This window comes from Artemia franciscana, chromosome 9 (assembly GCF_032884065.1).
Source record: "Artemia franciscana chromosome 9, ASM3288406v1, whole genome shotgun sequence".
In the NCBI taxonomy this organism is placed as follows: domain Eukaryota; kingdom Metazoa; phylum Arthropoda; class Branchiopoda; order Anostraca; family Artemiidae; genus Artemia; species Artemia franciscana.
This window is the reverse complement of record NC_088871.1, coordinates 27,094,468-27,111,695: the sequence shown is the minus strand read 5'-3', so window position 1 is coordinate 27,111,695 and position 17,228 is coordinate 27,094,468. Positions and strand designations below refer to the sequence as shown.

The 17,228-nt window shown below is 34.2% G+C and overlaps 1 protein-coding gene across 1 annotated transcript in view; it reads right to left on the bottom strand.

Moving 5' to 3' along the window:
- Positions 1–17,228, bottom strand: part of LOC136031216 (protein unc-13 homolog B-like) — a 467,059-nt gene that overhangs the window by 434,197 nt on the left and 15,634 nt on the right. The window contains exons 4-5 of the mRNA XM_065710597.1: positions 14,907–15,024; positions 1,343–1,466 (exon numbers count right to left, since the gene is read on the bottom strand). Coding sequence (XP_065566669.1) covers positions 1,343–1,466; positions 14,907–15,024 — 242 coding nt within the window. The remainder of the gene's footprint in view (positions 1–1,342; positions 1,467–14,906; positions 15,025–17,228) is intronic.

Genomic DNA, 17,228 nt, shown 5'->3' with positions numbered 1-17,228 from the left:
TCATAAAATTTTTAAAATTCAATCTTTTTTTTTTCATTTAATGAAGCATGAGCTGAGAGTTATTGCCTTCTTTCAAATTGATCTAGCTAAAGACCACTAAATTTTTTTTAGTTTTTTAGCTTTTTTAGTTTTTTTATTAGTTTTTAGTTGTTTTTTTTTCTTTTTAGTTTTTTTGTAGTTTTTACCTTTTTTTTAATTTTAAGTTTTTTTTTACTTATGTCCTGGTCGTCATTTATACTCCCTGTGTCCCGGTCGTCATTTGTGTCACCGTGCTTTGTTGATGGTGATTGCTAATCGAACATTCCTTGTGTCCCGGTCGCTTTCTCTTTGAGTGTCCCGGTCGTCATTTGTATTCCTTATGTGCCGGTGTCCCGGTCGTCATTTGTGTCCCGATGTCCCGGTCTGTAATTTCGTCAGTCGAAAACATGACGTCAGTCGACGCACAAACATTACGTCACTCGACAGACACACACACACACAGACAACTTATTTTTATATATATATATATATATATATATATATATATATATATATATATATATATATATATATATATATATATATATATATGTCACTCGTTATTTTTTCTATTATACAGATAATACTTGTAGGGACAGATTTTTTTGCATCGATTTTTTTTTTACACTGGAACGCAGTCACATTTTTCACTCACAACTGTCACAACCTGCAGTTAAAGAAAAAGGTTTCACTGGAAGGTTTCCCACATCAGGTCCTTAAACAAATGGACATATTTTGCAGTGTTCGATTTTTTCATCTATAGGCATATTCCCCTCTTCCCGTTTCCAGCCACACCTGTACAAAAAGCACACTGAACCTGGTCACTTTGGCCAAAAAAGAATCCGGCTTTTGCAAGTTCTCTGGTATCAATGAAATCCTTTGACTACCTTAGTTTAACGTTCTTAGTCTAACATCCTCTCGCTTAAGAGTTCTACCTTCTTTTTGCGACAGTAAAGGTCGGGAGAAATACCTTGGTGGCTGCAGACAAAAACTAAAATAGCTTTAACTATAGTTTCTTGATCCCATATATCGCTCTTCAATTTCATAGCCACCAATCAAAGAAGAAGGTTTAACTGGAATGTATCCTAAATCAACTCCTTGAACAAAAGGACAATTTCCAAAGTGTCTTTTATGTTAAACTATAGGTACATCAACCTCTTACCAGTTTCCAACCCCACCTGCGCAAAAAGTTCACTGAGCCTGGTTACTGTGGCCAACAAAAAAGAATCATAATTTTGCGAGTTTTTTAGATAGACTCCTTTTTAGATAGACTCATAAATTATTTACAACAATACGATCTATTGCATGCAAAAAAAGTATTTACCATAGGGAACTTCAAAACGGCAATCGAAAAGGATCTTATGACCTGTAAAACCTCTGGTTCCAGAAACCACCCCGTTTTCTATGACAAGCTCCGAGTCAATTTGAAGCCAAATTTCTCCTCCTTCCTATAATAGAGAAAAAGTGTACTTAGAAAATATTTTAGCTAATGGAGCATTAATAGTGCCTTTTGTCTTACTTCCTGCGGTAGGGAAAAATTAGGTGATATATATCGTATAGTTTATCTCAGTCACTATTAGTGAAGTCACTCAATTTGGTCTTTCAAATTTACGTTCAATTTTTTTCGGATTATATGAATAAATGATGAGGCCATTGTATCTAAGTTTGTCAAACAGGAAAATATTTCGGTACATTTGACAAAGTCCTAAAATGAGAATGTTTTGTCCCACCAGATATTTATTGTTGAGGCAAGAGTTCATTAGCAGAATGTCACAACTCAAATTAATGAAGGAAGGTAGCAGAGAACACTTTTAGCGGAGGCGAGTGTCTAAAATAAAAAAAAGCGTACTCATTTATATATTCAAAATTAAAGAAAACTGAAAAACACCAAAATTTGTCATAGACAATATTTTCCGATTTTAGTTTTGTAATATTATAAAGCTTACTTTATATCATAGGCACGCTGTATTATTTCTTATTATATTGTTTTCCAGCACACTACGCATAGAAGAATTCTTCATAGAAACTTCGGAAAGAGCTCTCGATTGAAAATTAAAAGTTATGGTACCCTTTTTAAGAACCGAAAGTGATTAGAGGACAAATAATCCCCTCTCCACCTGAATGAATTCCCAAACTCACCCAGTCATAATTTTAATATATCCATTTTGTTTAACATAGATGAAAGGTCCAGTAACTATGACTTCTTGAATGTCAATCCTCCATAATCTTAAAAAAAAAGGGCTGTAAGCTATGCAATTTGCTCATTGTTGGCATGTAGTATTCGTTATTGATCTCCAGTGTTCAAAAAGTCCAAGGTCATTCAGGTGAAGCTTTCAGGGAATTTGAGGGGAGTGTTGAACCAAATCAAACGCTTTATGTAAATACAGCCTGTGAAAGGGCGCAACAAATCATTGGCTGAGGGTTTATAGTTGGGAAGGAGGAAGATTTGAGAGAACATGGAGGGGAAACTTGGATTTTATCAAAACACACTAGGTGCATGTGGGTTATCTAAAGGGAGGGTCGTAAATGTCCCTGGAAATGTTTACGAAAATAACCCTTACGGAAATAGTGTTTACAGAAAAAGTCATTTGCTACGCATAGCGGGATAACGATCGATTCGTATCATTCTATCTCTTTAACGGGACAGAACCCCTAACCGTTCTTTCCAGAGGGAATATCCTAATCAACCGAAGCTAAGGGTCCAATTTATCACTTTTATGGATGTTCTATACTACCAGAATCTTGGCTATATATTTGTAGTTTAAGCCAATGGGACCTAATATCGAGGGAATTCTATTACATTGCCTTACAAAGATAAGAATTTTCTTCCAAATATGTTTTGTTCATTATATGTCGTTACAGGTTCGTCTTAGAGGCGCTGACCCTTTTGGGTCTTAAGAACACGCATCCTATTGAACTTTCTTTAATTTAGGCCTTATTATACATATTTTTATTTTGGCGTACCGTTTTTTAGTCGTGAAGATAGGGGAGACCTTGCAACATCCTATAAGGACAGAGGAGACGCCTAACGACATCGCAAAGACATAGGATATGCCTCGCCCATCTTGTGACTCTTATAAGTTTTGGGGCCACCAATCCTCATCATTTTTTTTTATTTCTTCAATTCTTAAACCTAATTTCAGCTTTCAATTCTTATAGATTAGTGCACCTTCTCAGAATTTGGCCTATATTTTAGTTTTGTGAGCAAACAGTTGACACATGGTTCCAACTCGGATCCCTGTTGCTTCCGAGATTTCTGAAATTTGGGAGGACGCGCCCTATTCGACTTTTTGCAATTTAAACCTTTTTTGCTCATATTTTACCTTACTGTGCATTTGTTTCAGTTATGGAGATACGAGAACCCTTACCACATCGTACAGGGACATAGAAGACACCTCATGACATGGCTTAGGGACATTGGATATGCCTCGTTGATCTTTGAGTCTTTCTGGCCAGATCTGGGGGCACGTGCCTTTTCAGCTTTCTTTAATTTAGGTCTTTTTGCCTATATTTTATCTAATCGTACATTTTTTCTTGTCATAAAAATAGGGGCCACCTTACAACATCGGGACATTGCATAAGGACATGGGATCTACCTTGCCCATCTTGGTGCACTTCTATGGTTTGGGTCCATCAGTTCTCTTCGAACTTTTTTTGCTTTTGCTAGTGAATTTATTTACACCTAATTTTAACTTTCGATTCTTACAGACTAGCGCGCCTTCTCATAGTTTTAGTTTTTTTTTTATTTCTCTAAGCAAACGCATGAGGTATGGCCCCGACTATGGCTCCTTTCCTTTCTAATGTTTGGAGCTGACCATGCTGTCGGGATTTCTTTAATATGCGTTATTTTGCTTATATTTTACCATTTATCAGCTATTCAACATTTTTATTTTCGGTTTGTTAAGTTTTAAATGCTTATTTTCTGTGATTCCAAGATTTTAACACTAGTTTTTTTTTCGAGGTCTAGTGTACTTTTTTTTCTTTTCCAAAATTACTTTGTCATTTTTTTTTCGAAAATTCATGTTTGAGATTTGTTTTCTCAAAAATTGGTGCTTAAATTTTTTGCAAAAACATTGTTTTAATTTTTTATACTTCGGTAAGTTTTATATATCAAGATCTTTGTGTTTCGTAAGGGGTATACGAACCGCTTGGAAATATTAGGACTCACAGCCCTGACATTTTAAGACCTACTGGGCGTTTCCCCCAAACTCTATTTCAGAGGACTTTTGGAGCGACCATCCTCTTTGACTTTCTTTAATTTACGCTTTTTTTCTAATTTCATAGCTTAATCTATTTTTTATCATTTTTGGGAGCAAAAAAGTGATATTATGTCTCACCATATGAGGGTCCTTCGACGGTTTCAGGCCACCCATGTTTTTATGACCCCTACACCCGGGTATTTTTCATTTTTCTATACACCTTAAACAATCCCAACCCTAGTTTTACATCTTTAAGAATGCTCCTACATCGAACCATATAAGTCAAAAGTATGGCCTTTTTTTTTAGCCTAGTTCCTTGTTTTTACTACTCACTACCCTATTTTTATATTTTGTACATACCTTTAACACTCCTAACCATGGTTTTCAGCTTTTGCACGATTACATACTATTCAAAAGACTTCCCTCCTTAATTTCATATCACTTCTTCAAACACTTAACTCCATAACCCAGTTTATTGTATTTTGAGTACACTCTTATACCTTCATACTGCCCAAAAGCTTCATTTCATTTTTCTTTTCTTTTTTTTGCAGTTTTCTTTCTTTTTTAAATCTTCTAGACCTGGGTTCTTACATTTTTTTATATATATATATTCCTTTAACAATCCTAACCTTAGTTTTTCATCTTTAAGTATACTTCTACACTAAGTCATAATAGTCAAAAGACTTTATTTTATTCATTTCAAACTTGTTAATGTTTCTTTTAAAGCTCATTAACCTTATTTTTAATTTTTATTCACGCCTTTAAGACTCTGATCCTTAGTTTTTTTTTAGTAGTGTTTAAATTTTGTTTTTACGAGTTTATGTGTACGTGTTTTTCCTCATTTCTAGATTTTTGTGTTTAGTTTGGGACATTCAGACAGACTTTTTTGGGGGACTCACAGCCCTGACTTTTAAAAACCTACTGGGGCCCTCTCCCTCCCTCTATTTCATGAGGCTTTTCAAACGACTATCCTTCTTGACTTTCTTTAATTTACTTCTTTGTCTGATTTCAGAGTTTAGTCTTTTTTTTTTATTAATACTCAGCCCGAACGGGTGAGATTATGTCCAAAGTATCTAAAAGAAAATCATATTTTTTAAAGTGCAAATTTTAACACCTGGGTGGCGATACACTACAGCGAGCCACAGTGATTCAAAGGGGGGCTCTATAGGTAGCATAGAGTGAGCCTATAATGGGGTGGTACGAACTGGCAGGGATAAACAGGACTGTTGCAGTGTCGAGTAGCATCAGAGGGGGGAGGGCAAACTCTTGTCCTAAAACGGCCTTTTTTAACAAATAATTTTTTAAAGAAAAGCTTAATATTTTTCTTAAAAACATTGAAAACGTAAAATATTTCCTCATTTTTATATATTTTTAACCGTTAAGCTAGCTAAATCGGAGAGATAAAACAAATATATTGGAAATATTGTGGAGAACGGAACTTGGTTTTAACTGGGAAAAAGGAAGTTTAATAGAAGATTTAAATTGAATAATGGATCGTTTCAACATTTGAACTATCCCTCTGGGAGTAAAATTCAGTGATGGGCCATGAAATATGATATATAAATAGAGATAGACCAATTTGAAATAATAGATATTTGGGAATAATATTGTCTCATAGGGATTTTAACAAGATTTAGACCCTTATTATTTCGGCCGATGGATGTAGAGTATTGTACTTACTTTGCTTGTGAGAAGATTATAAGATCAATATTCGCTTAATTGGGTGGTAAAAATTGTTCCTCTAGGTCTAAAAAAGCCATAAATTATGGATATGTATGTCCTTGGAAGGTATGTAGTAAATTCCTAGCAATGTCTAAAATACTCGTAAAGAATCTCCTCAGGAGATTATTATTATTATTATTTTAGAATTAACGACGCTTCTTGACTATTATGGTCCCTGCGTCGGCCCTGCAGTGCATTCCTGCAGCGTGATTCGATCTCTGGGTGGATTATTCATTCTCTTTGAACTTTGAACTTATTGCGTAAACAAAATAGAAACTAGTCTGATAATAAAATCAAGCCTTATGACTAATAAGGATTGGTGCGGGAGTACAAGAAAATGTAAAAACAAGGTTAATGAGCAATAAAAGAAAAATGAACTTGTTTGAAATCAAGAAAATAAAGTTTTTGACTAATGTGTCTTGGTTTAGGGGTACACGTATAGATGAAAACTAAGGTTAGCAGAGTCAAATCTGCGTACAAAAATGTAAATGTAAATGTAAAAATGTAATGTAAATGCAAAAAAAAAAAAGTTCAAAGAACAATAAAAGAAAAAAAAACTAACATGAACTTCGTAAACTAAAGCCTTTTGACTAATATGCCTTGGTGTAGGAGAATACTTAAAAGCTGAAAAACTAACATTAAGACTGTTAAAGGAGCGTACAAAAATGTAATAATAGGTTTAGAGGAAATGAAAAAGAAAGAAAATTGTTAGAAAAAATATTTTTCCGTATGAAGGTGCAAGAGTGTACTCAAAAGCAGAAAAAATGGCTTTAGGAGTAGAATATTGGAAAAAAATGGTGTTGTGAAATTAATAAGGGAAGCATTTTGAATAGTATGTCTTGGTGTAGGAGTACGCGTAAAGAAGAAAAACTGAGGATATTAGTGTTAAGGGTGCATACAAAAATATAAAAAATAAGAGTTTTGAAAGGCAATAAAAATACAAGGCGATAAAATAAAAAAGAAATAGTTCAAAATAAATAAGGTAAATCCTTTTGTCTGCTATTGCCTAGTGTAGAAGTATACTTAAAGCTAAGGAAGTAAGGTTAGGACTGTGCTCCAATGTAAAACTGGGTTTAGAGGCAATAAAAAGAAGGAAAATTGATAAAAAATAATGAAATAAAGCCTTTAGGCAGTATAGAGTTACTCAAAACTGAATATAATGGGCTTTAGGAGTGAAATATGGGTAAAAGTTCCGTGAAATTAATAAGGAAGCCTTTTGAATTGTATGCCATGCTGTAAGAGTACACTTAAAGCTGACAAACTAGTTAGCTGTGTTAAATGTATGTACAAAAATGTAAATGGTTAATGAGGAATAAAAGACATAAGAACTAGTTTAACATAATTCAAATAATGCCTTTTGACTAACCTGGCCTGGTATAGGAGCATATTAAAACCTGAAAAACTAAGGTTGGGATTGTTTCAGGAGTGCAAGACAATATATATAAAAAATAAAACACGTTTAGTGGTCTTACAAAGAAAGAAAGAGGACAGATGGTACAAAGGCGCAGAACAATTCTGACATGATAGGATATAAACTCACCTTTTCGTTCCGAAAAATTATAGAAAAATAGACTAAGCTATGATTAAGGGGTCAATAAAAGAGAGTCCCCCAGAAATAGAGTGAGAGGGAAGTTTCTTCGGAATTCTAGAAAATTCAGGTTTGTGAGTCCCGAAAATGCCAATCTATCTGTATGCCCCCGACAGAAAATGAAAATCTTGAATTAAAAAATTGAACAATGAAACTTGAAAAAAAAATTAAAACAGTAATTTTTGAAAAACTAAATTTAAAACACTAGTTTTTGAAAACAACAAAATTTTAATAATGCTCATTTTCTATTTGAAAATCACTTGTTTATTCTTTCTGACAAATTCAGGGAAAACTAATGTTTAATTACTAATTGACGATGACTTGTTTGTTCTACGAAATTCAGGGAAAACCAGAAATAAAAGGCGCAAAAGAAAAACACAATTTGAAAATCTTTGCTGATTGACAATAATATTAACAGGGATAAGTTTTTATCACCTTGGAACTACGGGAGAAGAGGAGAACTTGGAGGTAGAATGAGGTTTGTGTCCTCTTAGGAAACAATAGAGACAGTCAGAAGATAAATTACCACACCAGATATCGGAGAATTCAGTTGGTTTTAAGCATGTGGTTGTGTGGGATGATCCTGGGAAGAAGCTGGTGGTCTGTCCTATTAGTTTTCAGAGGTACTTATCCCTACATTGTGAGGGAAAGAGTCCCATCCGTACGTCAGATTTAACATTCAGTCTCCTCAACCAACAACTGAATATGGCCTTGCATGGCCAATTATGGTTACCTTGCCAAGGCCTAGTGGTGCCTACCTATGATCTATGACAGACACTCCCTCTCTTTACCAGTAAATTCCTAATCCCCCCCAAGCCTCTACCCTGAAGCACCATACAAAATTCTTACCCTCGGTTGTTATAAGCATTCGTTTCTTACATGAGTTTTTGCTTAAGTGGGACACAGAAGAAGTTACTTTCTGTTTCTTTGGAAGTTACACCCCAATGCCCTATACCCCAATCATTCCCATAACTCTTTGTTTTTTTTCATGAGTAATTTTAAAAAATACCAAGGGGCAAGCTTGTTTTGGTTCAGATTCAGATTTGTTTCTACCGTTGAAAGCTAAAAGGCTATTGGAGCCAATCCCTTTTGATGCCCGGTGCTGCCCCCCTATGTCAACAAGCTATTTTTCATTTAACTCAAATATAAATCAGAGAGAGCAAAAATTCTTCCCTATTTTTTCACGCCAAAAGTCCCTTAAACTAAAATAACACACAACCCATAAAATTTTGTCCTTTTTGGTTATTGTTAGTGGGTTTTATAGTATATGCATTTCCCTCAAAAGATATGCCAAGCCTAAAGGTTCCTTTATTGTATATTGGCACAATCATTATCGCTTATTTCACAGACTCCCTACTTCAAAACCCAAGCATTTTCTAGGTGGTTAAATCTCCCATTTTGTATTGGATCAGTACTAGAGACACGTTAGATGGCAGTGGATCCTTAGCCGAGTCGTGCCAGGTAGATTTAGTAATCCAGGATATGGACGTTTGACTAAGATAAAGAACGTAAAGCTGACGTATTGGAGCCTTAATTTTTTTTTCGGTTAAATTTTTTTCGCTTAGATTATGGCCAAATGTCTGGAGATACTTCAGAAATGATGAAAGGGTGCTAGAGGTGCCGGTCTGTCCCTTAGAACTAATCCCGTATTTATTTGATGGCTCAAAGAGAGCTGGGATCTTGTTGCATTAAAATGTACCCTTTTAGATATCTCCCTCCCTCCCTAACTGCAAAACAATCAGAGAACTCCATTGTAGAAGTTCAGGTGCCTTTTTAAGTTTTTTAATTTGTCCGTTGCTTACAGATAGTAATTGTTAATGGGAAAGATGAATATATTCAAGGGGTAGTTTTGTCAGGGGGGATTTTCTGGGGGATTTTTCATTGGGGAGTAAATGTTTGGGTATATTTTTCTTGCATAGGGGATGTATTTTTCGAGGGAAGATATTTTCCGTGGGGGTTATTTTCCAGGGGTATTTTCTGGGGGGGAGGGTAAATGCCTAGAACCGCTGTAGGATGCTTAATCACCCATTGTTTTATAATCTTTGAATCACTGTATTGGCTGTCTATAGTTTCATTTACTTGAAGAAAAATATTCACTAATTAAGTTGGCTATCTTGATATCATTATCAAAACTTATACTAGCGTGTCTATACTAAATTAAGCAACAATAATATCGTGTCTAATTTGACTATCTTAACTTAATATCTTCGCTTAAGCTCATAGTATCTTACCCTAAACAACTTAGATATTTAGACGTTATATATTTAGATAATAGCTTAGATATATAATAAGTCGCTAAGTTAGAGATTTACATCCCAATGCCACTATGCTGATTTCATATATTATTACTTTCATTATTGTTATCTACATCTAAAGTGTTGTTCTACAAAGTGATTAGATTCCATATCCCTATAACTGAAAGTGAAGGAATAACTACTTTGATAAAAAATTGTATCTGTTGAAGGGTTTAATATATTATTAATATAATAGATTAACAAATAAGATGAAATTCTTCTATGCATATTATGCGGAAGACATGGTTTTTGCTGATAAGAAGCAGTTAAAACAGCAGATTAAAAAAGAAAATAAGACCCCTGATATAGTTATGCTACAACCTGATTTAAAATTCAAATTTGTGACCATAGCTAAGGAAATGACAAATTCTTTCTGCAAAATGCAAGGCTTTGAATCTTCTAACAGAGAACATAATAAAAGAAGTAATTGAAATTTAATAAAAGGAGAAAAAACAAATGCCTTTTTCTTATGCTTGAAAACTGCGGTTTAATTAAATGCTTTTTTGCTCTACTTCTTCACAATAATAGTTCTCTTATTTTTGAATTCTAGGAATACCAACTTACCGTTAGTAGAAGAATTAAAAGAAATTAAAAAATAAGTAGCAAATATCCAAAAATCAAAACGGTAAAAACTAGTGTTGACCAGGAATTACCGTGGGCTTTAATTCAGATTTACTTACTGATTATAGTGAAAGTTAACAGCAAAAATAAATATTTTTTAAACTCTTTTTCAAAAGAGTTTCTATTGCTACTTTGGAAATGGGAAGTCTAATTTCATCAAAGTTAAGGAAATTCACTATTGGGAAAAGTTTTGTATGAACTCAAACATTTAAAATCGCCGGAGATAAAATTGAAAGCCAAATTTTGAGGCATTTCCATGATCTGCAAAAATAAAAGTGAATCTCAACACAAACATACCCTCAAAAATGGACGAAAACGATCGATTATGAAATATATTTAACCTAATCATCATTACGACGTCTAAATTGAACCTAGTAAAAAGCTATGTATAGACAAAAGTAGCCAAAAATTTAAAAAATGTGTTTAAAATAAATATCAAAAGAGGAAAAAATCTCCATTTGAATCTGATTCAGGTATGATAACTGTTATTCCAATTAATTACAATATTAAAAGCTATAATAAATTAAAATAAATTAGATCATCCCAGGAATTTCATAATTTAATCAAATAAATTGTAGATTTCCATACAGGAAATTTCTAAAATAACTTGATGTCGAAAAAAATGGTGTCAGATCAAAGTGAAAAACACACTATTGGGATCACCATAGCCGAAAACCCCATATAGGAGAAATAGAGCTTTCCTATCCTCTTTTGATCAACGTGGAATATCACTTTTCAGAGGAGGAGGAAGAAGGTCCCTTAAATGTACACTTATCAGAGCTCACAGGCGTGTGGATACGTCCCCTGAGTTACAAGCTTTCTTCCAACAATGAGATAAATTGCATTGTGAAGCAGAACACAATCGTGGAAGGACAACTGTGGTATAGCTGCGGTAGGATCCAAATTTATGGATAAGGGTCTCTGTATGAGGTGTGTGGATATTTTCTGGGATGGGGCAGATTTTATCAGATGACTACGTGCCTCTGGATTTGGTATTTTTCCTAACCAGACATTCCTTTACAATGAACCTCACGAAGCGGGTGGAGTTCATCTCAAGCCTGGGTCAGTTGGGCTTACAAACCTCAACCCAAACTTGATTGCAATGGAAAACATTGTAACTGCCTCGGAAGAATAGCTTCTTTTTACTTCAATACCCTTGCCTATCCCTGGATTGAAAAGTGACCATTCTTTGAATCTCCTGGACGTTGATGGCCTCCATATTTCCCCCTGGAATATTTTCTGTTGAATTACCCTGGAGTAAAGTCACTTTTGGCAATGGAACCTAAGCGCTTCCACATTCTTTTGCCGGATTAGCAGAAACCCACCTAGCTAGGGATAGAGCTGAATTCATTAATGAGGGATAATGTCTTCTCCTATCGAGATCTACTTTTGAACAAATTTTAAAATGCAGCAGTGGCGGAAAAGACAAAAGAATTTTGTTGACAATTTTATATAGTCTGTGTGGACTATAGGGCTGGCTTCGATTTGGTCAAATGTAAACGTCTATGGCTTACATTCCGCTCCGTCGGATTGCTAGCTAAATGTTGTCTACTCCATGAAAAGCTATATAAGGAAACAAAAAGCTACATTCAAGCGAAAGGGAAACGGAGAACATAATTAACCATCCAAATTGGTGTGTGACAACGATGAGCTGTCGTCCCAGAATTGTTTTATTACATCATAAACCATGTGCCTCGAGCAACTGATCGATTGCCCTTTGGCCGCCTAACTAGAGATTGAGTCCTGACCAACTTTGACTTTGCAGACGACCTTGTGCTTATTACTGACTGCATGAAACAGCTAGTAGATGTCCTGAAGTCCTGATGTCCTGCAGGAAGAAGCTGAATTGGGTTTAAGTAGATTGGCAAAAAAAAACAAAAATAACTGTAGTCAAACTGTCAGCCCCGGTTAGTCCCCCAAAATTCATTACAGCTTGTCGATCCCATGTTGAAGCTGTTACTAACTTCACCTATTTTTGTTCCGTGATTAAGGATTATGGTTACGTGGGCGCGAAACATGTCACCCGAATCGTAAAAGCTTCTTCTGTCGTCAGAGGACTCAATGTTAATTGGTAATCACTCCATATTTCTAGGCACATACATAATTCATCCGTGACCTCAGTCCTGCTTTACGTGGTTAAGACCTGGCCCCTCAAATGTACGATCCTGAGCAAGATAGACGCCTGCCAGACAAAACAACTCCGTCGTATGGAGAGGCTCCAATAGGAAGATTTTGTGAGTAATAAGAAGAACTTGGCTCTTACTAAGTTCCACTATCACCAGAGATCATCCAGCGAACTCTCAGATGGTTTAGCAAAAGAATGAGCTTATTATGTTGATTTTTACAGTTGGAGAATTTACCAAAACTCCTGTACAAAATTCTTTGTATGGATTGCTTTCTCTTTTCCGCTTCAATTTTACGAGTGGAGATGTTAAGGGTAACTGTTCGGGGTAAACTTTCACAAGGATTGAATTGTCTACATGATAATTCCATGAAGAAGGGCATTTCTCCGCGGAGGCGCAGCCAGATCTCCTGGCATTATTTAGAGAATGATCAGAAACTAAATAAAACGATTTTTTCAACTGAAATTAATAAGCAACATTAAATCTTAAACCGAAGAGAAATTTTTACGTGTATGAAGGGGGTTGTCCCCTCCTCAAAACCTTGCTCCCCACGCTAAAGTTTAAATTTTGTTTGAATTCTTTAAGAACGACTCCTGAAACAAAATATTCGATGAATTAGAATCATAAGATGCTCTTTTGAAAATACTAAAAAACTTTGGCGTAAAGAGCGAGGTGTTGAGGAGGGGGCAACCCTTTCACATATGTAATAATTTCTGTTCATTTAAATTTTAATGTTATTCCTTACTTTCAGTTGAAATAAACTCGTTTTTTTAAATTTAATTTTTAGCAAAAGGCTGTTTTTGTATAATCCCAAAACAGAGGAAAAATGTATTAGTCAGTTTTTTTTACTACCTTTCAAAATGTATGTTGCACAGGCTGAAAAGTAATGATATTTGTTCATTTAAAGTTTCAACTTCGGATTTTTAATTTCAATTTAAAAAAAAAACTTGTATTCTTAAGCATTTTAATTCTTTTTGTTTCAAAAAGGTAATCAAGCATAGCTTTTATTTCGTGCCTCTCTTAAAATTGTTACAAAATGTATACAGCTTTTTCACATAGATAAGAACAACGAGGCGCTTATCACCGCTTATAGATTTGAGAAGTCATAGATCTTAACCTATTTTGAAGCATTGTGTTTTAGTGTCATTATAGTTTTTATTCAACAAACAAGGTTCACTCACTTGCACAGAAGTACATTATATTTATTTTTGTGTTCCAAAATTCGTTGTAAATGTTTAATCAAAATCATGTAAATTTTAACCCTTTAGGGGAATATTATAAGTTTCTTATCAGGCACCAACACGGAACAGGGGTAAACAAAATTTGTTGTAGTGCAAGGCATAGTTTATAAAAAAAACAGGAAGAATAAAATATATTTAAGTCTCCTAACATACAGCATCAGTCCTTTATTTAAAGAATGACTCTTGGGCAACATTTCTTCTATATTTTAAGGAAACTGGTAGGTTAAGTTGGACAAAATCTTCCGGAGCTAGTAGTGCGGAAGCCACACGAGAGAAAGGTTGATATTTAAGGATTGAGGTGATCAGCAAGCAGCAGAAGCATAGACTGTGCATTCTAATGCAATCGACCATGCTGAAAACGAAAATTAGCGTTATATAGTCGACAAATTGGTGCGACATCCACATTTCTTTTAAATCCCTAGAAATCCATCGAAACTGCAAAAAATATCTTAAAATCGATAAAAAATTACAGGTTACTCCAAAATTATTCAACTATAGCTTAGACCGAAGGTAATTAAATAAAAAATCATATTCTCTTTTCTTTTGCTATGTCTATTGGTATTAAAACTCCGTTTTTTAGAGTTTAGATCACTATTTGACTGCTGTTTTCTTACAGCTCGTCACCACCAACTGTTTTACACGAAACCTGTGCATAAAAAACATGAATACTACCATTTTATACCGTAAAGTATATCCTAAACTGCTTTTTGTTTCAACTGTATAATGTTCCTATATTGTTTATAATCCTATATTGTTTTTTGTTTCAGTAAAGCACTAGTCTTCCGTGTTCCCATGAACATAGGGAAACACAATCATTACGATTATTTGCATTAACTTTATAAACATATATTAAAATAGGCTATAAACCAATTATTTTTGTTGATATCAAATTTCAACCTTTTTTTTCTTCCGTCAGAAATATTAATTCATTTTTAATTATACATAAAAGCTTCTAAACAAATGGTTTAACGTTCACTCAACTTAATTTTCCAAAGGGAAAGGGTCAAAAAGGACCTAAAAATTTAGTTATCTAGAGAACACGTACGATCTTGGCACTGCTCTGGCTATTCAACATAAGATATGTAAAGAAAAACTCATACTTCGTTTGTGAAAGGTATTTGTTGAAGAGGTATCCAATGATATCCAAGTACTTTATCCCATATCAGGCCTTTGGTCCAAACTTCTATAAGCAGTCCCCCTTCTAAGCTATTAGTTTCGCTAAAAGTAAAAATTCAATTTTAGACAGCTGTAGCCTACTGGTGACATTTAATAAATGGCTTCCGATAGTCCACCAACTAACTAAAGAAATTGGATTATTAATTTTGAAACCTGAGAGCTCTAACTTTTCAGATTTTTATTTTTATAAAACAGGAAGTCTAATCTCTGGAAGAAGAAGTGAGAACAACGTACGTCGCAAAATTTTAGATAAATATAATTTTGTTCAAAAAAACAAAAACAAAAACAAATTTGAAGGAATAAATGTCACCAACGGTGTTTTTCAAGGCAACAAAAATACTGGACGAAAAAGTAAACTTTTTGAGAGATAACAGTCTCTCTTCTTAAGTGCTATCAGAGAAACTAGAAGAAAATGCCATAAAAATGTGGACAAGACAACTCGAAAAAAAAAAAACAAATCAATGCGAAAACCCAGCAGAAAAAAAACCTAAGAGTCATTATTAGCAGAACTAATTCTAAGATTGAGACTCTTACCAAAATCTAACATTAGCAAAATCCGAAGTTTTCGTTCGTTGCTGTTGAATGATTAACTGGTGAATCTTTTTTTATTCGCGAAATAAGAAAATGGAATTATTTACATAGAGAAGCTTCGTCAAATTTTAATCAGTGCTTCATGTGCGCAAGCTCTTTTGGATCAAAGTGGTTGGGAACTATCAGATTATGAAACAATCAGGGATGAATAAACTGCCTAAATATAAATCAATTATTGGTGTCTTTAATAATTCATAAGTCACTTCATAAGTCACCAGTGTCTCTGTTGAAAGGTATGCCTCAACTTTAGTGTTTATATAGCTCCAAAGCCGGTGACTTCATAAGTCACCAGTGTCTCTGTTGAAAGGTAAGCCTCAACTTTAGTGTTTATATAGCTCCAAAGCCGGTGACTTCATAAGTCACCAGTGTCTCTGTTGAAAGGTAAGCCTCAACTTTAGTGTTTATATAGCTCCAAAGCCTCTCTGAGGCGACGGGCCCAACCCTCGTTGTACAAAATAAAACTGGCTTTACAAAATAAAATATTAAGGTGTAGATGGTCATCAATGTGATTTGTGATGTCTGAGTCAAAATTTTCATTTTTATTCTCGTTTTCGGGGGCATTATCAATTGATAATGCGTTTATATATTAGGGAGACTAAGACTAACTTTCCCTTTCGATGCGTGCTATCTGCAACCATTCTTGTTAACTTCTTAATACGCTTTTTGATTAAAGAGTTTATTAAACTAATCGAATACGCATTCCCAAGTAACATATCTCTGAGATGGTCAAGCTCTGAATCGAGAAACCATTTAAGAGTCTATCAACTAAAGAAGTACCTACCCCTCTTTTTACAACAGGGAATTATTGGAAGAATAATTCATGTCTCTGTCACTATGTTTACGTTTTCTATAAGCTCAAAACTCAAAATATGTCTTTCTGGTGTATAAAGACATTTAGAAATGAGAGATCCCTATTCACCTTCAACTTTTACGCAATTTAAGTTTTATATCAATGGAGTAAGAAAACAAAAGAAAATGTTGTACGGATTCTGGTGCACAAGGACATCCAGAAATGAAAGAAAACTATTCATCTTCGACTCTTTACCAAATTTAAGTTTCTTATCCATGGAGTTAAGTAAACAAAAGAAACATTCCAGAGATTTTACTCTAATAGATTCGATCCCAAAATTTAGCCTTATAAAACTGCAAAACAACCTGTTATTCATAGTGACAGGCTTTAAAACTTTAATTCTGCCCTATACAGTTACAGGCTTTGAAAACTTTAATTCTACCCTATATAGTTACAGGCTTTAAAAACTTTAATTCTGCCCTATACAGTTACAGGCTTTTAAAACTTTAATTATTGTTATTTCTTTCTCTTTCATTTCTGTTGGTTTTCCATTTTATATTACTTTTACATTTCCTATTTCTTCTAATTTTGATTATGTTTTTTTTCTGTGTGTTTTTCCTATTACTTGGTTTTATCAGTCTGCTTTTATCTGAATTGCCTTGTCCTCATTTTTCGGCATTTTCTTCTTTTTTTCCACTGAAGAAAGGAAGTAGTTGTCCTCCCAAAATACTTTTTTTCGTTAATGATGTTTGTTCGTTCGCCTTAAGAAAAAATATTGTTGATCTTTATTTTTTTCCGAATTTTAGTTTTTTTATGATATGCCAATGTGAAGCACATATTTTCTTTTTATTTATTGTTAGTATTT